At 41.4% G+C, this 27,520-nt stretch overlaps 1 protein-coding gene across 1 annotated transcript; it reads right to left on the minus strand.

Annotated features, from left to right (window-relative positions):
* LOC108145235 (BMP-binding endothelial regulator protein) lies at nucleotides 1-27,520 on the minus strand. The gene is made up of 7 exons (XM_017270501.2): nucleotides 26,688-27,520; nucleotides 13,872-14,177; nucleotides 10,469-10,557; nucleotides 4,747-4,840; nucleotides 4,422-4,604; nucleotides 3,524-3,736; nucleotides 1-2,608 (listed from the first exon to the last, which is right to left on the minus strand). The coding sequence occupies exons 2-7, from the start codon at nucleotides 14,053-14,055 to the stop codon at nucleotides 1,098-1,100; spliced, it is 2,274 nt and encodes a 757-aa protein (XP_017125990.1). The 5' UTR covers nucleotides 14,056-14,177; nucleotides 26,688-27,520; the 3' UTR covers nucleotides 1-1,097.

Genomic DNA, 27,520 nt, shown 5'->3' on the forward strand with positions numbered 1-27,520 from the left:
TTAATTGTTTTTTTTTTATATATTTCAATTTGATTTCATCCACTTGCATTTGTGGCATTGATTTTTTCGTTTTGTTTTTGTTTTTGTTCTTTTCTACATCTTTTGGGATATTCAAATATATCGTAAATTTACAGATCCAGCCATACAGGTAGTATATAAAGAAGTTATTATCGTACATTACATTAACTTTTAACTTTAAACATTAAACTTTAATCTTGATTAATTTGTAAAATTGAAAAATGGCAAAGAGTTGTCTCCCTTCTCCGCTGGTTAAGTGCATAAATAGTTGGCGTTAGTTGTATAAATATTAACACAGTTTGGGTAAAAGTTGGTTAATTCTGCGAGGGGCGCACGCCCCGATTTGAGATAAGCGGAATTTCGAGTTGGTTAAGTAGGTTTGGAGAGTTGAGTGTGGGGATCTGGGGCTCAAGGGGTTCAAGTTTCAACTAAGCAAAAATACTGTTGTGCAATTCTCATAGTAGTTGGGTAGGTCCATCTCCTCATCCTCTTCCTAGAGCTTAAATTTTAAGCAAACTTTATCAAGTACGTCAGCTAGGACTGCGTTATGCTCTACAAATAAGTACACTTAGCTAAAGCTTAGCTTAGGTTTAGTTATAGTTATAGTTATAGTTGTAGTTTAGTGCTTAGATCAGTTTAGTTCAGCGCAGCGACGAAACACACATACAGTAATACAAATACAAAACAGGCACACAAAGAACAGGCTCTCCGAATAAAACTCCATTACTAAGGCTAAAATAAATAAAACTTAGGCTACACGAAATGGCGCGACAGGATGAGTTTCGATGCTATGTGTGGGTGTATATATATATCATATATATATATATATATCTGCCTACTCCAGAGGACGTTCAGCGTAATACTGTGGCCTGGCTGTCATGGGAGCGAATTCAACTAGGTTTCCGCACGGTCTCTCGGCATTTTTGGGCCGCCAAAAGTATGCTATGGTTTTGCGGCGCCGTTATTTTTTTTTTTTGACGAGAGTGTCTGTGTGGATGGGCGTGCTCAAGTGAGTGTGAGTGCGTGAGTGTGTGTGTGTAGTAACTAAATGGGTAACTAAAGTTAAACGGTCGACTAACTTAGTGGAGGGGCGGCGGCGTGCGATCCGGCGCACGCGGATAGAGGATACTGCTGGGCACATGCTTCAGAAAGAACTCCTTGTCCAGCTGGTCCTTGTCCAGCCGATGGCTCTGCTTGTCCAGCTGATTCTGGTTCTGATTCTGATTCTGGTTCTGGTTGTGGCCCAGCTTGTGCCGCCCCTTGTGGCCCTGTTTGCTTCGCTGCTCCTGCAGCTGCAGCCTCAGCTGGTGGTTCTTCTGCCGCCGACCTTTGAACCGGATGAAGCTCGGGTCGCCGTAAAAGTGGTTGCCCTTGAAGCTCGACAGTGTGGCATTGTGTCGCCAGCCGCCGGGGCAATTGGTGGCGCCCCGCCAGTCCGGCAGCTGGATGCCCAGCCTGCGGCACTCGTGCGCATACGCCGCAAAGCTGTCGCAGTGACAGTCGCCTGACGGACACTCGCACACGTCCATCCGGCAGGCGGCCTTGTAGTTCTCCGGATTCAGCCGCTCGTGGCACTCGCCGAAGAGCGTCGGCACACTCAACGGATGGCAGTAGAAGTTCGACTTGCGCTTGTCGCACGTGGGCGTGGCGGCCAGGGACTCACGCTTGCGCGAACACGACTTGGGGCCGCCCACCTTCCACGAGTTGGCGAAGTGCCAGACCTCGTCGTCCCCGTGACTCCGGCCATCCTTGCCGGTCAGATCGTCCCGCGAGCTGCCGTTAAAGTTGCCACACAGGCCGCACATTCTCTGCTTGAACTTGGCCGGCACCGAGACCTGCAGGAAGCCAGCTCCGTTCCACTCCAGCGTCAGGCCCATTTCCGATCTCAGCATCACCGCTCCGCCGTCTGCCAACCTCTCGATCGTGACATTCTGGCCCCCGGCCACGCCCAAATAGGGCAACGTCACTCTTGTGCCGTTCACCTTCACCCGCATCCGCTGGCCGAGATTAACCTTCAGGTTTCGCAGATTCAGGGTCACCGTTTTGGCCCAACTGGAGCGCCTCGTGCCACGCCCCTCGTTCGTCAGCCGAATGTGGAAGGTCTTGCCCAGGCAGTCGGAGGCCAGCAGGTACTTGCAGCTGCCCTGGAAGCTGAAGAACTTGCCGTCGAAGGTGCGGAAGTGGGGATCCCCGAAGACGGTGCAGGTGCCGGCGGTCTCCACGCACCGGCGGCAGCATTCGCCCGCCGGCTGCTTCAGTTCCTCGTTGGCGCGGCACTTGACCGGCGGACAGCGCATCTGGGCGCAGCGGATGGTGCCGCCGTTGCACAGGCAACTGCGACACGGACCCATCTCCCAGGTTTCGTTGTTCTGATAGATCACCCCGTCCAAACTGCACTCGCTGCGCACCTCGGCGACGGCGCAGCGCGGACAGCAGCCGTCCGGCTCCTGGAACTCCGGAGCACACTCCAGAATTGGGCAGGTGGGCCGCTGGCACACCGAGGTCCCGTTCAGGCAGGTGCAGTTCGTGCACCTGTCCGGCATGAACTGCGTCTTCTCGGGGTACACACTTTTGTTGAACAGGCACTTGCCTGCCAAAAGAACATCGAAAAGCAAGAAATTAGTTGCCAAGCCTTTACAATTAATATTTTTTGAATTTTTAAATGCCTTAACAGTTTCCAATTATTTTAGATAGCCTTTAAATGGGGCTTCCGTGTCACGGTTAAATGGATTTGATTTTACATCACAGAAACAATTTACATATGCTTAAAATTTGGAGAAATTATCAATTATCAGTTGCAGTTTAAATTTGATTAAAATTGGTTGACTAATAGTTTCTATAAAAACAATCGGAATTTAAAACAAATAAATGAAAAAAGAATTGTAACTTTTCAAATTTTTAATTTTTTTGCAATTTTTTGGGACATAGTAATTGCATTTAATCGGAAAACGATATAATATAGGTGCCATACGAACGATCGAATAACTGAGAAAAAAATTATCATAGCTTCAATATTTGTTAACATATAAGCATTTGTTTAAAATGTTTTAGATTTAGATGTCTTAAAAAATATTTAATTTTTGAAATAGCTGCAAGGGTATATAAGCTTCGGCTTGCAGAACTTTGCTTCCTTTTTTGTTTAAACAGATTTAGCTTTATATTGTGTAAAAATTTTTTTAATATTGTTCTTGGCACTAAAATACCAGCAAGATTTCAATTTGACGACATTTATTGCTGTTGTTAAATGCAACGCGAAGATAAAAAGTAAAATAAATATATAGGTAATATATACCTACACAGGTATGTTTACTACTAATGATTGTTGTTTTAATTTTATAAGTTTAATGTCAAAGACATGAAAATAATTTAATGATCAACGTGTGTTTAAGTTTTTTGATAGCACATATATAAAGGCATAGAAAAGCTATGGAATTGTGGATAAAATTCTTAGACTTCCGTATTTTAAAAAAGATCCACTGATCCATGACTTTGTTAGATAACTCACCTGGAACTGGTAGGAAACTGTGATTCTGCGGGCAGCGCGGACAACACTCGTCCGGACGCTTCGTCTGCTTGGACATGGGACAGGGGAGCACCGGGCAGGTCTTTTTGGAGCAGGTCAGCTGGTTCCCGCGGCACTGGCACACCAGACAGCGGTCGTCGATGGAGGCGTCCACCTCCTGGCCCTCGGCCACCGTCTGTCCGTTGATCTTGCAACCTGACAACGAGTCGAACAGAGGCAATCCCATCAGATATTATATATTAGACATGGGGCATTAGCCATCAGACATCAGACATTAGACATCAGACACTTATGATTTAGTTTGGGTTTGATTTGCTTGGCCACGGGCCAAGAAATTTTCCACAAGACGAAACGGGTTTCCAAGCAAAAGCGGCAGCGGCATTTACCGCATTTGCATAGGCAGCGTCATAGGAGGGCCCCCTCGGTTCGTGTTGCTTTTGTTTTCTCAGCCGCGATCGCAATGCGAATATGCGGGGCGACATTGTCGCCTTAATAGACAATTTAAAGCCCATAAATAAGCCGAGCCAACAATAACAGCCGCGTCGCGGAGAACAGATCAAAACAGATCGCAGCAGATCACCAGAGATTTGATCGGAGATGGGCCGAATTGAATTGGTTAGGTTAGGGCCATGAATAAATCATTTCGGTGATAGAGACATAAAAATGCTGGCCCTATCTGCGATGATCTACTTTTCGTTAGGCAGGTAATTATGAATTTCGAAACATTTTAGCATATTTTATGCAGCATTGGTAATGTCCGTTGGCAGAACATCTGCTTGGGCTCTCCATTGTCTAACGATTATGAGGCATTAGGGGGATTGGTGGCTAATTTTAGTGAGGGATTCTACTGGGATTCGATTGGAGGGGCTTCAAGACTCACCCTGACAGGTGGGACAGCATTCACCGGGTCGCGGTGGCTGCAACTGGTTGTTGTCGCACTGCGAGTAGCACTTCTGGACCGTCTCGGTGACCACCGTGGCCACGCACTTGTACGTCTTGCAGGGGTCCTCCGGATCGCTCCACTCCGAACCGCTCTCATACGACATGCCACGGAACGTGCAACCTGCGGGGTAACGAAAATTGAAGTAAAAGCGAGACTTCTTCACAGATAATGATAACTCATCCCAACAACCCTTTCCTTTTTATTTACAAATTATAGGTAATATGATTAAGGTAAATATATACCTTTAAAGCCGATAACTCACCTTTACACCTGCGACAACAGGTGCCGTTCGACTTATCCAGAATATAGCAATCATTGACGGGCGGACAGGTATCGCGACAATTCACAAAACCGTTCTGTAAAAATCAAATAAAAGGCAAACCAATAAATTAGTCTTATGGTTGAGAATGTTCTTCAGTCCCATGTGGCGTATGCGCAATTTGCTCAAATGCGCTTAGCCATGTGAAAGATGACTGTCACTGAGCAGCTGAGCTATTGATGGATGAGTGTAATGCATATCTCCACTGCCCTGCCCTGTAAAGCACACCTCTACCTGGTTTACTGCCCCAGCAATTGCCTTCAGAATTGCCTTTGCTCAATGAGGCTCTGCACTCTGACCTTCACAGTAATTTACTTTGGGCGTGTCGGTTGCATTGACTTGCACTTTATTTGGGGTAGCTACACAGAGAAATATATATTTAAAATGGATCTTCAATTTGGTATACTATTTCATCGAAATGAGTAGGAACCCATACATTTGTTTTTATATGTTAACCTATTTATATTTTCAATAGATTCGATTCAACCTAAAGAGATAAGAGTTAGAGAAGTTCGAGTTACAGGTTTGTTTAAAAACCGCAAAGAAATGCCACCGTGTATTTCACAAAACCTTTTTTATATCGAAAACAAAAGGTCTTCTGATTTCATAGAACATTTTAAATCAACCTAAATCAAATTACTTAAAACATGTTTAGTTTTTAGTCAGCTTACCAGAAGAGTTTTTCAGGTAAAAATCTGGGATAACCTTTTCAGAAATTAATATGCAATAAATTACATTCGTTTTTAATAAGACACATACTTTTCCTGGATAATAGGAAATTCCTTAATAATTCACTCTTGTATTTCAGTATTTAAGCTTCGATCTGATAAAAACCATTTCAGACAGCAGAGCAGAAATAACATTGTTTTCCATTTTCTTTGTGGAAGTTAAAGTGGAAAATGAGCTGGGATTATGCAAAGTCGACTAATTTATGCTGCAGTAATTTATCCTTAGGAGCGAAACCCCTCGCTCTGTTTGCAACTCGTTAGTTGATCCCTCGGCTGATTGCCTGCCCACAGGTAACATAAGCGGTGCCAAATCAGCTTAGATATATATATATATTTATATGCGGGTATCTATGCATCTGGATTTTCTAGCCACTTGGCTGTTAACGACATGCTGACAGCTGCAGCGGGGCGCATTGGAATTGATGTCGATCATAAGTCAAACTGTTGCAACTTGGCCGGACTGTGCAATTGCAATTGCCATTGCCTTTATTTTTAACTTTAACCCTTGAGTGGTGCCTTGAGCGCGCAGCAGCAGCAGTGACAGGTTAAAGCCAGATCCAGCCCGGCCGTAATAATAGAGCTCGAGTCGGAGCCGGAGCCGCCACTAATTGTAAATGTATCTATAAATCTAGATAGATGTCGACCAAAAACAGGCAAAATATTTCACTAATTTGTATGCAGTTGCTCCCAACAATGTTGGTGAGTCTCTCTCTGTGTGTGTGTGTGTATGTGTTTGTGTGTATAATTTAGTGCAAGCAAACCAGATTGGATCTCAATTTGGATGGGGCCACAACGTGCAAAATTTGCAATTGTTATGAAAATGAAAATCTCGAGAGTCTCAGTCGCGGTCTCTGGTTGTGAGATGTTTATCAACGTATTAGTTTTAATAGCAGTTGTTAGTTGGAATTTTAATGGCACTTTAGTGCGGCATTGTCGTAACTCCCCCAGTCCCCCATTTCTACACGAAAAATAAAATGGATTAGTTTTTTTAGAAAAAACTAATATGAAAAGAAAAGTATTTTGATGGTTTGATACAGTCTTTAGTTGAAACAATGAATCTATGCTTAAAATTAATTTTTACTTAAAAACAGTTTAGTTTATTGAGCACATATATATTTAAGCAGCTTAATTTTTTCTTTGAAACTTGGTTCGAAATCTTTAACATTTAGATTTAAGAAAACGAGCTGGGAAATAATATACTTCTTCAATATTTTGTTAAACCCTCTTAATGGCCTTTAAATTTTAAGTCATATTGAAATAAATTTTATAATTTTTTTTTTTGTTTTATAATATTTGTTTTCTGTGCATTTCTTGAAATCCAGTGAGCTGATAGATTAAGTATCACTTTAATCGCTTGTCGTACCTCATGGATCAAAGTTCACATGCTCTCGAAATCCGGCCAGAGTTTCGACTTGGTATCGGCCAACTAGCATCCAGCTGTTTATGCTTCGGAATTCTTTCTTTCTAATCTGGAACCGGTATAGAAAAATGCCCAGCCAACATGAAAGTTGAGGCATTTTCTGCGAGAGATTGCCAAAGCCAAAGGCGCCACGATGGCAACCCGAGCTGCTAAGTAGCGTTGTCTGATGGCGAGTGGATAGGGGATGTTGTTGTTTTGCTTCTTGCCCAGCGGCAGTCCACAACATCAAGTTAAATACTCCGGGCTTAAATGGGAGTGTGTGTGTATATGTGTGTGTGTGTGTGTGTGTGTGTGTGTGCCACAGTGGCAGAACCACATTTGCAAACGGCCTCTAACGACCTTGCGTTTGACAAAACATGATCGGTTTTAACACCGTCTCCGTCTGAGCCTCTCTTTTCGCCGCTCGCTCTGTTGTTGGCCATCTCGGAGTTAGGTTGGTCAGATTGGCCAGGTTGGATAGGTTGGAGTCTGCCGCTCTAGACACGGAGTGAATATGGTAATGACAGTCTTGTGGTTTTATGGTCATGTGTATTTTGTCACTTGTGGGCTACACGGGCTCAAATTGGAATTGGAATCGGAATTGGACTTGGAATCGAACGGTTTGCCCAAGAATTTGCAGGAAAGGAGTTGGCAGACCTGTATGAAAATATTTGGCCAAATCTGGTTTGTCCGTGCTCTAGAATTCCATATTCGCAAAAGTGAATTTATTTAGTTAAAGTTATGCACACTATATCTGCTCTAATGATTCCAATTTGCTGATTTGCCCCTGGCGATCGTAAATTCTTCATTAATATTAATACCAAAGTGAAGTAAAAATGCTAATCCCATTTCCACTTTAACAGTGTACAGTTTTCATAAATATTAATGCAAAGTATCTTGTAAATATTTAACAATCACTGACTGTATCCTCTAATCACATGTTTACCCGTTTTCCGGAAAAAATTTAATTTGCAAATACACATAAAAGTCCTGCTCAATCATTTGTCTGTCCGGTTGGATGGGAAAATTCGCCCCCCGGAAAACTGTTTAAATCATAAGCCATTAAGTGCGAATTCAGCGGATTCAGCATAATATTCGCATAAAACCCAAAATTTGTGGCCTTTTCTGGGGAGGGGGGAGTATCATTTTCTTTGATTGTCCTTGACGATTACGGAGTATCCGACTAATGTGTGTGTTCTATGCGCGCCAGTATATTCATATATTTTGGACAATAAACGCCAGTCGTAAAGATTCGGCTTAAATGGGTGGGAATAACGCGAAAGTTAAAGTACGGGAGCTCAGTAAGCAGGCATTATTTATCGGTTTTATGCGTTCAAGCCACGATTACAGCTTAACGTTTTGCACGTTTCGGTTGGGCAGCGTTTTGATTTTGGGGTCTTAAGAGCGAATCTAAGAGAAATCGCATCCAACTCGGGTTAAATTCGATTTCATGAACTTTTAATGAGTCGAGCGACGAATCCCCAGCGCGTGCGACAGAGATGCAGCATGCGGTCGATCCGGAAAGAGACGGAGATAGTAGTGATGGCGCCTTCCCAGTAAGGTGGCGCCAGTATCGTATTTTTTCTTCGCTCCCCCCGCTGATTTTGCTGCTGCTTTTTAATTTCGGTTACGCCCACTTGACGACGACGACAGCAGCAACCGCAGCAACAATGGAAATAATATTAGCAGCGAAGCGAAGCTCAGCCGCAGGCAAAAAGATTCAGCGATCGATCGATCGGTTGGATCGCTTGGATCGCTTGGATCACTTCGATCGCTTCGATCGCCCGATCGATCGGTCGGCGCCAGCTTGAACGCTTGCCGCTCAAATTGGAGCAGCGGCGTTTAGCAGCGCTTAGCGCTAAATTAGCAACAGGCTCACGACAGCCTCACAGTGAAAAATATCTTCTTAAACTGTGATCAATGGAGAATCGATTTCGCATTTTCATAACATTTTGTTTTTATATTTAACAATTTTATTTAAGTGTTTTTTAAATGGAAATGTATCTGCATTATTTTAATACAACAAGAATAGTGAATGTTTCCCAAATCAGTAATTAATTTTTTTTTATAACTAAAGAAATGTTCTTGCCTTGATTAGTATCCAAAAATATATTAATTTGTGTTTAAAAAAAGTTTTTTTTACAAATGGATCAAAGATCTTTGTTTTTAATTCTGTTGAGAAAATCTCAAATGCTCTACTACATTTTTCAGGAATATTGTAAGTTTTGACTTAATATTATTTTATCATTATAACTAGGCTTCATAATTATTCAATGTCTTAGCTATAAAACTATGTCATTTAAAGACAATTCAATATGTAGAACCCTACTTTTTTTCCTGTGTCTTGGCAACCCTGCCACCTCCCCCATTTCCACCTGCGCCCCATTAAACCTCTCTCTTTCCATCGATCAGCCAGATGAGCACGCGCTCGCTTAATGACGACACGAAGCCGTCGCTTGAGCCGCGCCAGAAAGGGAAGGAGATGACGGAACGAGGCCGAGTGAAAGAGTGAGGCTGTCGCTGGGGAGCTGGCGACAAAAAATCACGGCGGCGGCGCCAAGTGTTTGTCAAACGACCGAGTGCCGAGATCGAACCGCGGACCCAGCACCGAACCGAATACCCTTGCCAATCCCGCAGTACCAGAACCCCCACCCGTCCCACACGGCGGATGACGGCGCGAAACCCGTTTGACGACCTTGGATCATAAAAAATTCACCAGAAGGAGACGGCATAAAGGGGAAAGAGAGAGAGGGAGAGAGCGAGTTGGCGAGAGGAAGAGGCGAAGCCAAACAAATGCAAACATACTCAAACATTCCGACAGATTCCGGCAATGTCTTCAGCTGCTTTAAATTCTTTCTCTAATACACGGAGCAAACAGTATGCCGATTTCAGATGGATAACTACAATTTTATTAATGTGAAGTGTTCAAAATATTAGCTTAAAAAAAATGTTAAATATAATATATTTGGAAAACAGCTTTTGAAGAGTTGCAAAGTTTGAAAAAAACCGAACTTGAAAATATAAAATGTAATTAAAAGGTTTTGCATGGTATTAAGCTGGTTTTTTGAAAACATATTCCGATAAAAACGTATAGAACTTAATTATTTGGGAAATGTTGGTTAAACATTTACTTTCTGAACCAAACGGTTCACAAATGAATCTAACTATTTGAAGCATTTTTGGTATTTTTCATTTTGGCAGGCGGCAAAGAATGTAGAAGCAATGACATGAGTCTGAATGTCCTGCTGGCTGGACACTGGCGTCGCACCATGCTGAGTGCGAGATAGATAGCGAGAAAAAGAGACAGATGGAAGGAAAGGGGACGGAACAAGTACAAGAGATTTATTTCAGCTAGCATGTTTATGTTATTTCATTTCGTTTCATTTCGCTTTAAGTGACTTTTATCGAGGCCAAAAAGCAAACTCCATTCGCAAACTTGGCCAGGATCCCTGGAGCCTTAAAAAAGTTGGCTAAGAGTCCTTTGCTCGAGGGTAAATAAATGCGAAATTAAAGTGGCAAGAACTTTTCTTCGACTCACCTGGCATTCACACTTGAAACATGCGAAAATCTGCGGTTGATTTTTCAGTTGAACTTCTTCACCCTCATTCGAGCAGGATTGACGTACGCCTGAAATAGAAATGGAGTGCGGATTAGAAATATGCCTATCTGACGTGGGTAGTTAATCCCCTCCCACAGCATTTCCTGCGTCTGACGTTGACTCTTGATGTAATAATACCAAACAAACACAAACAAGACCATTCATTGCATGTACAAACGCCGGAAATTGCCCACCGACTGAGATCTTATCCGAGCACGTGACCCAAAATGGACTCTTCTCTATAGAGGGAATGCCCTCACCCTACTTGTTCGTCTGATCTCCATCTACGGGTCAATGAGATTAGGCCACTGGATTTATGTGTTTGCATGTGGACTCTACACGGTAAAAATTTAAACTGTTTTAAGGGTGCTTATCACTATGATCGTTTTATAATCAATGTGGCGTTAGCTCTAATAATGTTTTTTTAGAATATTTTCAAAGAGCTTAATTACACAAAAAGTTTTTTTAGGTTTTAAATTTTATTTTCTTACATTTTATTTATCATAATGCCATACATAGAATATTTTAAATATTTCTGTACGCTCATAAATAAAATAGAAAGATTAAATTATATATTTTCCCCAGTTTTAACTTCGCTGTTTTAATAGGATCAAAATGATTCTTGTGATACAATATTATTATCTGTGTAAGTACTTTTCTACCTCAATCTGTGCTTGTTGTTGTTGCTACTTTGTTTGGCTGTTACCTTTTCCTCTGCCGATGCTCTGCTGGCGTTTCTGCCGACGTCGCTGCTGGCGCTTAAGTCAAAAGTAGCCAAGCGTTGCATGTTAAACATGTTCCCCAACAACAATAACAATAACAATAGCAACAACAACGGGAAGGTAAAGCAAAAGGTAAACGGAAATGTAGAGGGAGACGCACAGGCAGGTATAGCGGGAATGAGGGAGTGGGAGAGACACGACCCCAGCGTGCTGAGCCTGGTCTTCTTCTTCCTGAAAAGAGAAGACCACCTGCAATGTGCTGATAAACACACCGACATACACTCCATCCCTGTCGCTCTCACCCGCTGTTCGGCGGTAAATTAAGACGCCGGCGCTACACCGAAACAAATGGTATACATGCAAATTAGGTGTATTCATATTTATTATGTTTTGAAGAATTAATTATTAAAAAAGTTTGTTTAAAAAAATGTAATCAAATGTTTGATGAATACGATTTCGTTTAATGTTGTGCTAAAATCATTTTAAGCTGGTTAACATATTTTTCTTACAATTTTTATTTCTGTGTACAAAGTGCTTATAAAAAGATTGGTGAGCGATCAAATCGAGCTACCTTCTTTTTCTCTTCTTCTTTGTCTTGTGATCTCTGTGGGCGGCTTTAGGACTTTGTTTTATTCTGCATTATTATCTTGGCCCCTCCTACTTGATCTCCCCTCCTCAAGAAACGATCTGTGTAATTTGGTCGCTTGTTTGTTTTTGGTTCGCTTTGCTCTTTGATGCTGGACTTTAGATGATTGTTGTTTTTGGTCCACTCTTTCCTGTTATGCGATTGTGCCCTGCTGTTTTTCCAGTCCTTTTCCCTGTACCACTCCCACATTTTCCCCATTTCCTAATCAATGGAAAATTTTCATCTACCGAATCCAAAACATATATCTTGTTTTGCGCTGGCGACTTTCTACATTCCTTTCTCTTTTTGACTAGAACAGTTAATGAACTTGGTTCAAGTAACCCGATATCGGCAATGCAATATATCTAATTTATGCGATTTTTATTTTCATTTAACACACTCGAAAACCCATAAAAAAGCCCACTCAATATGTTTTTTAGTGGAGCCCAGACGATAACAGCAAAAGCGAAGTCGAGCCAGTGGCGGCGACACAGACGTCGTTTGAATATGCTCACTCAGTAGCAAATCCCGCCGGACCCTCTAGCCCCTCGATTTCAGCTCCCCTCCCGCTACCACTGGCTTTGACGACGTTCGCCGATTAATCACAGTCGCAGATTAAGCGCCAGCCAATTGAGTGGAAAGGGGATTAAGAGGGGGGTCGGAGGGGGTCAGCGGTACTTTACTTTTGTTAAGAGAATTACAAAAAAAAAAATCTTCGATTATTTAATTAATAAATCTATATAACACAATTTAAATTGTATAATAACAAAATAATAATCTCAATTTAAAAAACATTTAAATTACTTGTACTTAAGTTTATATATGATCAATTTATAACCAAAAATACTTTATGATAATTGGGATAACCAATATGTTATAACTTGAACTTTTTGTTTGTAAATTAAAAAAAATTGCTTTTAAATATTTTCCACAGAGAACAAAAAAAGTTAAACGTTTAAAACTAAGTTGTATAAATCTTTATAATTTTAAGTTATCCCTTCGTTCAAAAGTCTTAACATTTCCCAGGGACGCATTAGAAAACAATTAAAACAAAGTAAAGGGAAAGGTTAACGAGTACGCCTTCAACACAAGTCGATAAAGTCGACTCTGACTCAGATAGCAATCACAAAAAAATTTCCGTAGAAAAGCGATTGAAATGAATATATAACCCCGCTCTACAACTGAAAGTATTGGTTGGCAGTTAAAGCTGTTATAGGCTCGTAAAAAACAGCCAAAATCCATGATTCATAGTCATAAGCCATAGTAAATCCGGCAAGCAGCTTAGATATACACATCTGTGGGAATTTTTGAATAATATCTTCCAAGCCAGGAAAAATCCATGATCTTCATCAACGTTAGTTGAAAGTTTAACGATCAGTTTGGGAACGAAATTTATAGCCATAAAAAGTAATAAAATACTTATCAAATTAGAAGTGGTTTTCAAAACTATCGTTAAAATATTATTTACGAGATAATTAACCTTGTTATAAGATTGGCCCCTATCTATTTGTTTAAATTTCAAGTGAAAAGAACCTATTTTGAATTTGGGCTTAAAATTGTCCTTAAATATTTTGGTGGTTTTTCTAAATATTAATGAAAAGCTTATTTAGGTTTTTAAATATTTGAACTATTATCGAGACAGTCCAGATTGTAAGTCTATGGAAACAAATAAACATAATAAAAGATCAATAAAAAAATATTATCATTTGCATTTTCAGAAATATTTTTTTAAGTCCACCCTTTGTGGCAAGTTAATCAACGAAAACCAACTATACAACTTGTAAGAATATTTTTAAAAAATTTGTAATAATTTTTATGACAAACTTAGAGCCTATCATGAATTCACACAATTTTTAGTGGAAATAATCATTCAAAAAACTTTAGCATGTATCAGCAAACGCATTATTATAAACATATAAAATTAACCGTTTTCTAAATCTAACATAAGTCAAGAGCCCGCAAATGATCACTTACTAACTACTTGATGGTAACTCACCTGAGAGACTATCGCCCACTCCGATGGCGGCGACTGTCTGCATTTGGAGCACGGTCAGCAGGATTGTGGTGAGGATCAGGACCTGGGTCCATAGGCCGAGTCCGTGGAAGTGCCGCCGAGGCGCCGTTGATTCCTGTGGCTGCTGCGCAGAATTTTTCCACTGGCCACTTGATTGGCAACACATTTTCACAGACGTCGGTCGATGTTCGCGGAAATCTCTATTAGTTTTTCCTCTGCACAATTCTCGGTAAATGTTTTGCTTTCGGGTTTCGGTTTTGTTGTGGCTGCGGCTTGCGTGAATTATGACTGGAAAGAAATTGTGTTTTGATGGAGAAAGATCACGATCAAGCCGGTTAGTTTAAAAATAACAGCGCAGCGGGTGAAAATAGATTTGTTTGGATATTCTGCAGGTGTCTTGTACCAATTTGTACCTACAACTTTGTTGTTCAAATTAAATTTAGAACCGATTTGTCAGCGTGTCAGTGTCTGTGTGTGCCCGTGCAACAACTGTTGTTTTGGAGAGACTTTGGCACTTGCCGCCGCCGCCCAGGGTGAAATTTTGGCCAGTAAATCATCCCGTTTTCGGTTTTACGATCCTGCCCGGATCCCGAGATGAAGATACAGATGAAGATGAGGCCATAGATAGAGGCACTGTCTGAATTCTGCGAATCATCAGAGCAGCCCTCGCCCCGCCTCTTTGGGAGGTGTTAAGACAACCTGGACATTATTAGTTTTGCGATTTATGGGTGCGTACGCAGAGCTATATCCGTGTGTCTTTGTATCTGTGTATCTCTGTATCCGAAAGTGTGCGAGCGGTGGTTCAGGTAACAACAGATACGAGCCTTATGTGTGGTGGCTCTTTGTTCGACTGGCGGATCATAAAAATGTTAATGATCTTTGACGTGCTGGCGCCAGCCAGGGAATATTGTAATGCTTGTTTGAGTTATAATTAATTTCGATGGCGCATAATATTTTATTATTTGTCTTGAACCAGCACAGCAACAACAACACCAGCACAAGCAACTCAAATTCGCCAAAGATTTGTTGTTTGGTTTTTGGTTTTTGGGTTTTAACTTTTGATTTTTTATTGATTTCTGGCCGCTTCAAAGTGGCGCCAACCAAACGCCGAACGCACCAAATGCGGATACGAATCTCTGTGAATCACTAGGCGCTAATCCCAATCCCCAGCGTAATCCCAAGCCCCGGTACGATTCCCAATCGGAGATCGTGTGACACACCCTGCGGCGATCGGGAGAGCTGAGAAAGAGAGATTGGCCGGCCCAAATCGGTGCTTGACCTAACAAATGTCAGCGGCATTCGAACAAGTGCCAATGGCCAGGGAAAGTGATGGACCAATGGGTACCCTAAAATGTGGGAAAACCCTGCTATGAAATAGGTTTTTTGTAACCTAACATCATATGACTTTGGTTTTTAAGATTTCCTCACTTTTAAATTCGCTACTCCTATAGGACTGACATTTAGAGACTTAACAAATTATAGCATAGTCAGCTATTATATTGCCATATGTTTTCCTTTTTTTGTAACCTAACATTACATGTCTTTGGTTTTAAAGAATTCCCCACTTTTAAGTTCTCCACAACCAAAGTAAACGATCGATCTTTAGTGACTTAACAAATTATAGCATAATGAGATTTTATATTGACATCTGTTTGCCTTAATGTTAAGTTAAAATCCATTTAAATGATAAGTAAAATCTATATACATAGAAATAAAATAAAATAAGTAAAAAATAAATAAAAAGTTCTGTTCACGAACAACCAAATAAAATAACGATCTTTACAACAATTAAATTCCTAAGCATATATCTGGGAAAGGTAAGAAGGCATTTCCTTCGGACTTTGGGCACCGAATACCCCCGGTAATCGGTATTTGTCACACTCCCCGACCTGATAAGGCCTAAGCTCATGTTGGACTATATATGTAGAGCTCTGAATAATATGTTAATTTCTGCACTTGATAACACAGCACACACATGCTGAAAGTAACAAATGCAGCGATCGACTACGTGACGATCGGTTCAAGTGGTGTTGTTGTGCCCGCTCCCTGCGATTAGGTGCAATTTGTCAAGCGTCTCGCGGTTGACAAGGACAATGCAAATCAAAAGTGGGAACTACTGCAAATATTAAATGCTGCGTATGCCTCATTTATTCATTTCACTGCCACTAGGAAATGGTTCTTTGTCCGAATACAAGAATTCGATGACTTTGATAAAGTGGAGGTTTTCAAATTAATTGCCATTGAGAATTTGGATGCCTCGGCAAGCCGCAAGTCGCAGTTTTCCGCGGAGATTATGTAACAGCGTGCTCCAATGTCGCCGTGCTTCCCCATCTCGGAATCGCTCAATTCAAGAGCACTCTTGGAGTGCCATTCCAAATACGATTCTTGATTTTGGTCAAGGGCCCGAGCTCGAGTTGATTTCAATTGGATCGCCGCCTGGGTTCTCGGCTTATCGTGTGGGTTCATTGTTCATGTTTTAATGCCCATGGCGATGATGATCATGCGGCATGTATGCACTGTACGCAATTTCCAAATCGCCAAATCAGTCGGCCTTTTGAGATGGGGTTAATGTGCGATTGAGTGAATGAGTTGAGAAATCGTTCGGGGGCTGGGGCCTAAGGTTGATCCGAAAATAGCCACAGAGCAATAGTGGGAATTAGCAGGGCATTTAATTTGGGGCCCAGTTCCTAAGATCTCGGCCCTCCGTATTATTCTGTAATGTGTGTAATTGGGGACCCGGCGGCGGTATTACATGAGTCAGACTTAGACGATGTCGTGCCAATTAAAGTGGCCGAGGGCCAGTGATTATGGGCTGGCGTTGGGGTTTCTAATGGTCCCGACATGGCGTCAACCCAGCAACCCAGCCGACAAGGCCTGGGCAATTAAGAGTGCTCGGGGTTGCGCTGCACTTCAACTGCAGAAAATTGGTTAGGGTTCTGGGCTTTGAGTTCTGGGTTCTTGGCTCTGGTTTCTTGGCTCCCGAAAGGGTTACGCACGGCACGCAGACGGCGTCTAGACGGGGCCTCTAATGATCGGCGGTAGGTATGGTATGGTGCATGGTATACTGCATAGTATAGTGTATAGTATAGTATCCACCGTATACGCATAGGCACAGGCCGTCCTCCAGTCCCGTCCTTATCACACTCTCGCCATCGCGAATTCCACTTAAAAGCCCGGACGGCCTGCCTCCTGCCAATTACCTTCGGAGTGGACCATGTCGCTGGCTTAATTCAATTAACAGCGGAATGCTTACGACTTACATACGTGCATACAACATACAACACACAACCTACAGCCACATGGCCATTAAGCCCCGAGATCAGTCGTAATCCCCCGCAAGCGGCGCCAAAAAACCCCAGAGACTTTGGCAAATCATGCAAATTCCACAGGCCAACTACAAGACACGACCCCAGCCCAGCCTCTGATCCAAACTCCCCGCTGATTCCGATCGCCGCCTGGCAACTAATTTCAATGTATTTGCATATTGAAGTCTGTTTGCCACAACAATGAGATGGCTAAAAACGCACATTTGTCAAATGGCAGGCGCTTCGGGGCAAGACGGGGCTCGGGATCTTGGCTTTATTTGGTACAATTCCATCTGACAGAAACCTAAACCGAAACCGAAACCCAAACCAAAACCGATTACAGCTGCAGCCCAGATGAAGACAAGGCCCAGACCAGAGAGCCACATCCATGACGTTGACGATTGCCCAAGACAATGGGCCAACAACGAGAGTTAACCAATTTCGTATGCCGCTGGGATGGGGATGGGAACGGGAACGGGAAAGAAACGAATGCATCGAACGACATAATAAAGTCACAAGCCAGACAAACGTATAAAAGCTAACAAAGCTATTAGCCATCATCATCATCATCGGTTTCATCGATGGGGCCCAGCCCAACTGCGGAGTGCCAGGACCACAGTGAATGCCGACCTCAAACTGGTCCTGTCCTCCATCTTCCGCCGACTTCTGCTGCCATCCCGTTGTGATAATGCGATTTTAATAGCGTTCGAATCATTGCCAAGCCGAACAAAAAGAACAGAACAGTCGAACAGCACAGCACAGAAATCGAGCCGAACCCAAATATGCCGGAATAAGTGCTCTATAAAAGTCACACATCATATAGTTTAATTAAATTGTGTTTCTTTTGAAAGTTTATACACAATCTGCGTTTTTTTCTATGAAATGGGTTGTCTGTCTGTCTGTTTCCATTATATTTAAATATATTTTCAATCAAGTAAACTTAAAGTTTTACAACATGGTTAATGAAATTGTTTTCTTTTTAATGTTTTCACATACAAGTTGGAATTTTTCGTCTCTAAAACATTGTGAAATCTGTTACGTATAAAAATATAAGAAAAATGACCCTTACATCTGATTTATGTTAAAAGGAGCTATGCAGTTTATTAAAATTAAAAAAATTTTTCATGAGATATGCACACAAAGAGACATAAGAATTAAGAGATTTATGTTACTAAAATGTATTTAATGAACTCTGGCTTAACTTTGAATTGCCTAATTTAGTCAGTTTAAAGACCATATAAAAAAAAACACATTTCTACGATTTAAATTCATATTTTAAAATCTGAAAAATATCTTTTTATGGCTTTGTGGGCATATTTTGATCATCTGTTGATTGCTGAGCCAATCAGCATAAGCCATAGAACTCAGCGCCGTTTTAGGAGCCGCCACCAGATTACTCCGTTTCGATGATATTTCCTTCGCCGATTAGTCAGTCCAGAATCTCGGCCGATTCTTGGCCATATAAGCCCAGCCGAAGTCTCTGCACAGACTTGTCATGGCCATGAATCATGGATCATATAAAATGATTTTTATTATTCTTAACTGCTCATTGGGTTCGGCTTGCAAATTATTAATAAACTCGGGGCAAATATGGTGGGGGAAATGCTGGGCGAGGGGGTATGGGCGTTAGAGTGCGGGTGCTGGCTTGTTGAAATTTGAGTATTATTAGCGAATTTACCGCAAAATCTATAAATAGCGAAAACAGAACAATTAATTGATACACAGACACTGGTCGGCACTTGTGGAAGTGAGTATCTGTGTTTGGGGCCAATCCAAAGTCGAACTTTTGTGCAGAGCTAATAAATGCGATCACAACAACAGTCAAAATTCCATACAATTTTTATTGTGCAATTATTTAGGCGAAAGTTAATCAAAAAAACTAGGTATACAAAATAGTCGATGCCTTCGTTTTGTTATGTTCGAAAAAACCGGATTTATTGATCGAAGATGAGCCTGTATAGCTGTAAACAATTTTTTAGAAACAACCAACCAACGGACCAAACAAAAAAAATCAGCTGAAAAAGAAACAACAAAACAACAAATTTGAGCAGACGATTTACGGGAATTCCAGCGAGTGACGTGCGAAACCCGATTTTATGATATTTTTGTTGTCGTTGTGAATTGGTAGCCGCTTCTGGCACATTTGTTTAATGACAATCTCAGAAATGCCAGAGAAAAAATACACAAATTCTCGGAAACTGCTATCAATTATACATGGTTTTTATCTCAGCGCTTAAAAACATTTTCTTATATTCTGATTTTGTTTTTATTTTAAGTGCTTTTATTTTATTTAGCTTAAAAACATGATATTCCACATAATAGTTGAATTAAGTGAGGCATAATATTTATAAATATTTAATATTATTTATTCGATTTTAAAATTTGTTATTTATGTTCAAAGTACTTTACTTGTGATTACATAAAATTTATCTGCTGTTTAGGAACTAAAAAAGCCCCAATGTTTGTTGAAGACGGTTATTTAATTTACTTTTTTTATTTGGGAAGAGTATTCAAATTTCGGCCAACGATCTGTGCTGATCGCTTACAAGTTTCGTTTGATACCAGCAATCAAAATGGTTTTCACAGGCAAATTTATTGATTAGCACGCAAATGCGAATTGTTTGAATATTTTCAGTTTTGCTTTGTGGCCGGCCAAGACAAAATGCCCGGGGTGTTGGCCGAAAGGGAGTTGAATGGGACAGGTGCCGGGGGTAACACTTGGGCGCCACAGCTAGCCAGCCAGTTCTGTTCTGCTCTGTTCTGTTCCGTTTTGCTCGACTCGAAATGATTGTGCTGACGATATTTCTGTTGCTTGGCTCTGCTGCTGCTGCTGCTGGAAATTCGATATGGCCATAAAAAATATTACTTTTATATGCGATGCATATGGCACACTACATTCCGCAGCTGTGATTCAGTTTGCCCCTGGAGTCTAGACTTCCGTTTCTTCCTCTTCGTTGGCAGTTCGTTTCTAGAGTCTTTCGTTCTGGGTTCGTTGCCAGAGTCTTTCGTTCTGGGTCCGTGTTTCGTGTTTGGAGATCGGTTATCGGTTAATGTGCCTGTTAATTCACGTTGATGTGCTCATATATCTTGGCTCTACGATTCCAGTGTTCGACTCTGACATGCAATCGCCGGGGAAAAGGGAAAAGGGGTCCCGTGTGACAACTCGCAGTGCAGCAGTTGCACTTGATCAGCTTCGTCCGCTTTTGATTGCCTCTCGGCTGGATGTTTGTTTATTTGTCGATTAGCTGGGTGTCGTGACGTTGAACCTGCCACAAAGGCGGGCAGACGTTGCTCCGAAAGTGTTAATTCAATTACAGCAACTCTGTCAGACCAAATCCTAGCTGCTCCCAATTCAAGTGGCAAGTCGGAGTTAATGAACAGATCGATATTTGACTGACAGCGGCGAGGAGGGTATTTTGCACAATCGGAAATGGTTGTGTTGTGGCTTTTAGCTCTCAAAAGTTAAAAGAAAAAGCCCCTTACTTTTATTATTTAGTTATATAAAGGAAAGATTCTGAATAAAACTGAAAGTGATTTTGAACAAAAAAAAAACTATTTGTTTTTTTTTTAAATGAAAACAACATTTTTGCTCAGGCCCTAGTCTATTTATCTGTTTGGTTGTAAATTAAATATAAATATCTTCTCCAACATAGATTTCAATGCAATTTTCATAGTCTTTTTTGGTAAGTGTTTTTAAAACTTTAAATTTGAGATTTGTCATTTCAAGAGCTTGGTTTTCCCGAACTCATTTTCCCCAGAAAGTCAGCGTGTGCTATCTCATAAACATTTACTATGTTTTTTTGTTTTTCATTGTTATTGACGTTTAGAAATGAAGGCCCGCTAAACTCATATAAATTAGTCTGTTTATGATTGGAGTGCCGGAGCAGCAACATGAACGTCAGCGTTGATTTGAAATTAACATATGATTATCACAAATTTTGCTTCCATTTTTATGGGCATCGCAGTGTTTTGTTTTTTTTTTTTATTTTTTTACAAGTTTTCATGGACTTTGCATAGGAAATACATAAATGCACATTAATACATTTACATACAAATGAGCAGAGCAGCGAAAAACTAAAAGCTTGGGGATTCTCTCCGCAATCTACATAATTTGTGTGAAATTGCGACTACAAATTGCTCATCTTAACCCCTCACGCATTTGAACAAAAAATGTGTATAACTGCCCGGACTTTGGCTTGCGGCAAGCGATTGGAGGGATTTATGGGTGGCGGACCCCGAGCGCCACACGAGTGCTGTTATCAAGGTGCTTTACTACTCCCATTACCAGATACAGAACATAAATGTAGCTTGTGTGAGCCCGCATATATATCACCGACAATTGAAATTGTTTGTTCCCAGCGAATCGCTGAATTCGCTTGCCAAAACGCGGCTGACATTGTCGGACTGCCTGCCAAGGCAATAAGAATGAATGTTAGTAAATAAATAAATAAATATTGTAAACAAATGTTCATTTTTTGCTGGCTTGGCATATGTACAGCTGGCTGTTGCTGTATTTGCTGTGTTTGCTGTTGCAACAAATGAGCTTGTCAAGTTAAATGGCACGCACCAAATGCTGTCAGCGAGGTTGCAAACACACAGACACCGATGCGGACACCCATACAGATGCCCTGGCGTTGCCGCCATTTTGTCTGGCTGCACTGAGTAAATTGTTGCAATTGCTGACTGTAAACAACCAGAGCACAATGTGGCACAACACGGCGTATTAGTAATCTAGTTTATTTGCTGTACAAGGCAGCGCAGCAGGGTTAGTTAGGGGCTTTCTGGATGGTTGGCGCTGGAACAAAGTCTGAAAACTTTGACTTCCCCTCCGTTTGCAACATTTCTTTGACCAACTTATAAGTTTGTATATAAGTTTAAAACTGAAAACTATATTTAGAAGATAAATAACTTTATCAAAGACTTTTTCCCAACTTGTTTGAAATATCGGGGATCTTAAATCACTTAATAATCAGTAAAATAATTAAAAGTAAGTGGGTCTTTAATGTCTTTTTATTTTAGATTAATAACCAATCTCATCAGAATAATAGTAAATGAAGTTAAAATCAAACTGCATTGAGAAGGAGAAAATAATTTATTAAATAATGAGCAATTTCGTAGAGTATTTCGTTTTATTAAGTGTTATTAGAGTACTCTTAATATGATTATTTACCAATATAAATCCTATGATAAAAGTGTCACAGCAAACTGATAAGAGATAATTTATAATGTGGTAAAACTAGCAGCTTGTTCAACCCCTTATGCAAATCATTCTAGCGAGCTGTTTAACTTAACTGCTCTTACTAAAGTTGATCCCTTAAAAATAAACACGTTTTATGGTTTTAATTTAGACACATAGCTTAAATGTGCTTTTCAAACGAAAGAAAAGATATTTTATTATTAATGTAAGTGGGGATACTTATATTTTAAAGACTTTGGACTCAACAGAGAAACCCCCAGGTTTTTATTGACATTTTACCACTCTGTTGTTCAATGGAAATTCTGTATTTCAATGCCCCTCGAAATACTTTACTAATCGCCAAAGTACACGCCGTTTAGTCTGCCACAACCAGAGCGGACAGATCGGCGAGGGGAACAACGGCAGAATTGTCTATTTTTAATATCTTATCAGAGGAATTTTTATTAGCTGTGTATTGTTCTGCAAATATTAATTAGTTTCTGTGATTGTACAACAAAAAGGGAAATTGCTGTGGTACTTTTTATTGTGTGCAAGTGTTTGCGTTGCGTGTCATGGTGAAATTATCATTGGTTTTGTGACGCAGAAGACCCCTTCCCACCGCTGGATTTCCTTTAAATCGTCTGGGGGGGCTGGTGAAATTGCAATCGAGAGACGCTGCGATGACGCATACTTTTTCCCAACGACTGTGTGTGGGGTGTGTGTGTGTGAAGTGTGCGTGTGGGCCTAGACATATGGCGACAAAGAGACTGACGTCATCAGCCACCCATCTAACGGGGAAATGGAAATGGAAATGAAAATGGGAAATAGAGGCAGAGACAGAGGCTGGCTAACGGAGAAACTACCCCCAAATGCGTGTCAAGACTTTGGACTTGGACCCACCGAAGTGGGCACTTGGCCCACATTGTATAGCTGCAACACAGCACACCACAGTTCAGTACAACAGCAACATCTCAGTACGGCAGCAACACCACAGCGACAGCAGCAGCAGCAGCCTCTCTGTACGGCAGCAACATGTCCCACAGCCCCACAGCCCCATAGCCCCATAGCCCCACATCCCACGCAGGCAATTAAGAACGCGACTTGGCTATTGGGTTACACTTAAACTTCACTTCATTCGTTCGTTCGGTTTCGTTTTGTAGTCAGCATTTAAAATTATTTATTAGAAGCAACAGTCGGACAGGCCATGTCACAAGGGGAAGGGGAAGGAGAGGGGGTTGACTTTGTCGCAAGGGGGGGAGGCGTATCAAATGTTTTGCTTTTTGCTTCTCACTCTTTTTTTTGCTCGCTCTTCAGTCTTCTGTTTTTGGGTTTTGCCAAAACGAAACGAGCCAAGCCGGCTTGTTTAAAAAGGGGGGCTTAAAATGGGGCTTTAAAGGGGGAGGGGCATACTTAGTTGGCTTGGGGTATCTCCTATATCGTCTGGCACTTGGCGACAGCAATTTACCTTTAAGCGAATGCAAAAGTATGCGGAGAGCCGCAGAACAAGCGGCAGAAAAAGTGGTCGCAGCCACACAATTACCCCACCAGAAGAATTCTTCGGAGAACGGGAATCGGTAGCTGGGAATTGGGAATTGAGAATCGGGCTCTATAGCTGGACCATATCTATAAATAAGCCAAAAGTCGCTGGCCGAACCAGCTGAGCCATAAATCATAGGCAGACGCGCGAGTGTCGAGTTATTATGCGATCATATTTTAATTGCCGGATTATTATTATGCAGGCAGTGCCGCAGCCCCCCGATCCTCCCGCCAGCCCCCTTCCCTCGGCAGCATAATCAAGTCCGGCAAACAAACAAAGCACCTGCAAAGCCACCAAAGCCAGTTGCAGTTGTGGTTCGCCTCTCCAGGTGACTGTGCGGATAGCAGATCGCTTGGCCCGCTCTGGGGTGTGTGTGGAGCAGACCTGCAGACCTGCAGTCCCGCCGAAGATTGCAGACCGCAGATCGCAGATCGCAGACCGCCTGGCTCTGTGCTTGGACAGGTGCGTGAATGGGGCCAGCGGGAATGAGAGAGAGCTGCAACACGAATCGTAGCCAGTGGCTAGCCCGTACCGAACTAGAAATGCTCTGGAAAGGTTGAAGGACCATGATGTGGCTCCCTAAGCACCTTTTTAACCATTTAAAAATGGTTAAATGCTCTCCATTTAAAAACTCATTTTTGTGAGATTTCCATAAGCTATAAGAATTATTGAATAACTACTAAAACTACGTTTCTATGAAAAATCATTTTAAAATATATTGCTAAATACTTGAAACGCTCTTTAGAAGCAGAATAAATACAAGCACATAGTTGTTGTACTATTTTAGACATATATTTCTCAAACTAAGTATAAGTTCCATAGGCATAAATGGCATGCAACAAAAACTTTACATGTACCCATTTTCATTCAAGAGTTGCTCAACTAATTTACCCCGCACAATTTGCCCAACCTCAGTGCTAAGCAAACAACATCATCCACTTCAATTACCCTTGATCCAAGGGTATAAACACATAGTTTTTTGAAACCAAATTCACATGCAGTTCGTAGTTGTAGTTGCAGTTGTTATTGTTGTTCATGTTGCTCGGTGGGCAGAAGGGGCAAACGAGTTGGCCCCGCCGCCTGTGTATGCGAGTTGTCAGTTGGTAAAACTGGTATGGTTGCATTTTTATTATAAAGCGAACAGAAACAGAAACAACAACAAAAAGCGACACCTAGGCAGTACGGGAAAGTCCGTCCGTTTGTCTTTGCCACTGCAACTGAGGATCAGGGATCGGGGATCGGGGATCGAGGTTTGGGGATTGGGGGTAGGAGGATCGGAGGATCGGGGACCTGGAATGGGGACTGTCATCCATGGCCTGGTGTGTCGCCTGTTTAGCCGAGTACTCGTACTGCTAGTCAGACGTCTGTTCTATGGACATTTCATGGACATGCCGACGCACATTCATATTAACCCGTGCAGCTTTGGCTTATTCCCTCCCCCGCCCCCAACGGATCCCCCCTGCAATGCGCAGTTATTACCAGCATTGTTTACACAGAACAAAATGCAATACTTATATTACATAGTTGTTATTTAAAGCAATTATTATATTAAAAAGGAAACAAACATGTACTTATTTATTTTATAAGGCAAACGGATGAAAAAAATATAGGAAAGATCAGAGGGTAAGAATTAATTAAAAGAATTTATTTAGAGAAATAAGTAGTAACTCTTTAAGAAAGGATCTTTTAGCTAAGAAAACCCATTTTAAATTCATTTAACGACAAAACTGTATAGTCATTGTTATATTAAAACATCAAAATGCATTAAATTTCCTATATTTCTTACTGTGCATGCTTTATTGGCTCTTCTGTTTGTGTTTCGGCTTGTGTCTTCATTGCCCCAGGAGTCGTAATTTGTATTTGTGTCCTTCTGGCCGTCTGTCCACCTAATGAGCCAGTTTATTGTATTCCCTATTGTTGCCTCTCTTCCCTGGGATAATACTTTTTATGGCTTTGGCGAATGTAATACAGGAAATTGCCTGCGATTAGCTTAGTGACAATTCAAGCTGCAATTGAAGTTGCAATGGCATTTGCAGTTGCAGCTGCTGCAGTGATTTATCAGTCGGCTGTTACAGTTGGCCAGTTTATCCATATATCACCGGCGGATATTTGACACATCGTTACTAATTGGTTAAACAATATGTCTCAGCGGTGATTCATGCCCGGCAACAGATAAAGTGTTGTGTGCATATATCCAATCTAGAATACTTTGTTTAATCACTCACTTAGTTGGGAGCTGTTAAGCGGCTTAAAGTCAGACCATGTCCGAAATACTTAAAACGCCTCAATAGTTTTCGAATTTATTCGCCAGCAAATTGTTGCCAGGCAATTAAATCCAACTGTGAACTTGCGCCTTACAAAACGATATGCAAATGTTCTTTATTAATTGCTTGCCAGGCAATCAAACATATGTTTGCTTATTCGTAATTTGATCAGCTTTTGATTTTAAATTTCTTATTGCTCGGCTGTAATACAATTGAAAAGAGCGAGAAGAGAGCGAGTGCCAAATGTGATAATAGAATTCAAACAATTAAACAATTTTCGCAAAATGTTGAAACAACAAAGGCAGATAGCACACACGTTCGCAGATACACACAGATAAGTGAAATGTTTATATGTTTCGCATTATAATAAAACAAAATCGCACTTGGCAATATAGCAACAAAGAGCGGGAAAAACAAAAACAAATCGGGTATTCAGGGAATCAGGGAATCAGGGAATCGGGAATCAGGGAGAGGCAGAGATTAATTACAAAGGAAAAGTAAAGACGCAAAGTTTACCCGTAATTACACTTCCAGATTTCCAGATGAGGTGCTAGTGGCGAGAAATCGGCGGCGGTAGAAACAGAATCGAAAATTAATTATGCTTGACATGTTGCCAGCGATCATCAGTGTTGTTGTTGTTGTTGTTGTTGTTGTTCATGTCTTGTTGTTGTTGCTCCTACTTGGGCCGATATGAATCGCATTTTCAATTGCCTGGGCTTGGGTCTATTTTATTTTTTGCGCGAAAAAGAGCGAACTACGCGATTGGAAAGAGACGGGTGGAGGGAGAGGGCACTTAGAACTCACTGGCGCATAATTTATTTGAGCCGGCGCGCGCCTTTCATTTCAATTTCCATTTCCATTTCAATTTCAATTTGATTGCGGGTACTTCGATTCGTTTGCCACAGATTACGCATACGCCACGTTGTGCGCGCCCGCCGACGCTGTCAAAGGTTCAATTCCGCGCTGTGCCGCAATTGCAATTTGCATTCAATTCAATACAATTCAATGAAATTGCGCGCCAATTCACCGGGCCCACTGGAAAATACTCCCAGCAAGTGAAAAACGACGCATTAGCGCACGCAGAAATTCAAAAAAATCAAGCTAAGCCCCGCATTTAGCTCTTGTCGCGATGATAACAAATTTCATATATGTTGCTTTGTAGTTGATTTGCATTCAAACGTATTTTACGAGCGTTACGATTGTAATTACGCTTAACAAACGATCGTCGGCTGTGTCTCGGCGAACGTGGAAATCGCGCGCGAGTTTTCCCTACAGCAGGGGGATTTTCCTGGCAAGCACTTCGAAATTTCGAGCCACTCTCGAGCGTTTTTCAAAATCGCACCGCTCGC

The sequence above is a fragment of the Drosophila elegans genome, unplaced genomic scaffold (assembly GCF_018152505.1).
Source record: "Drosophila elegans isolate 14027-0461.03 unplaced genomic scaffold, ASM1815250v1 contig_183, whole genome shotgun sequence".
Taxonomy (NCBI): domain Eukaryota; kingdom Metazoa; phylum Arthropoda; class Insecta; order Diptera; family Drosophilidae; genus Drosophila; species Drosophila elegans.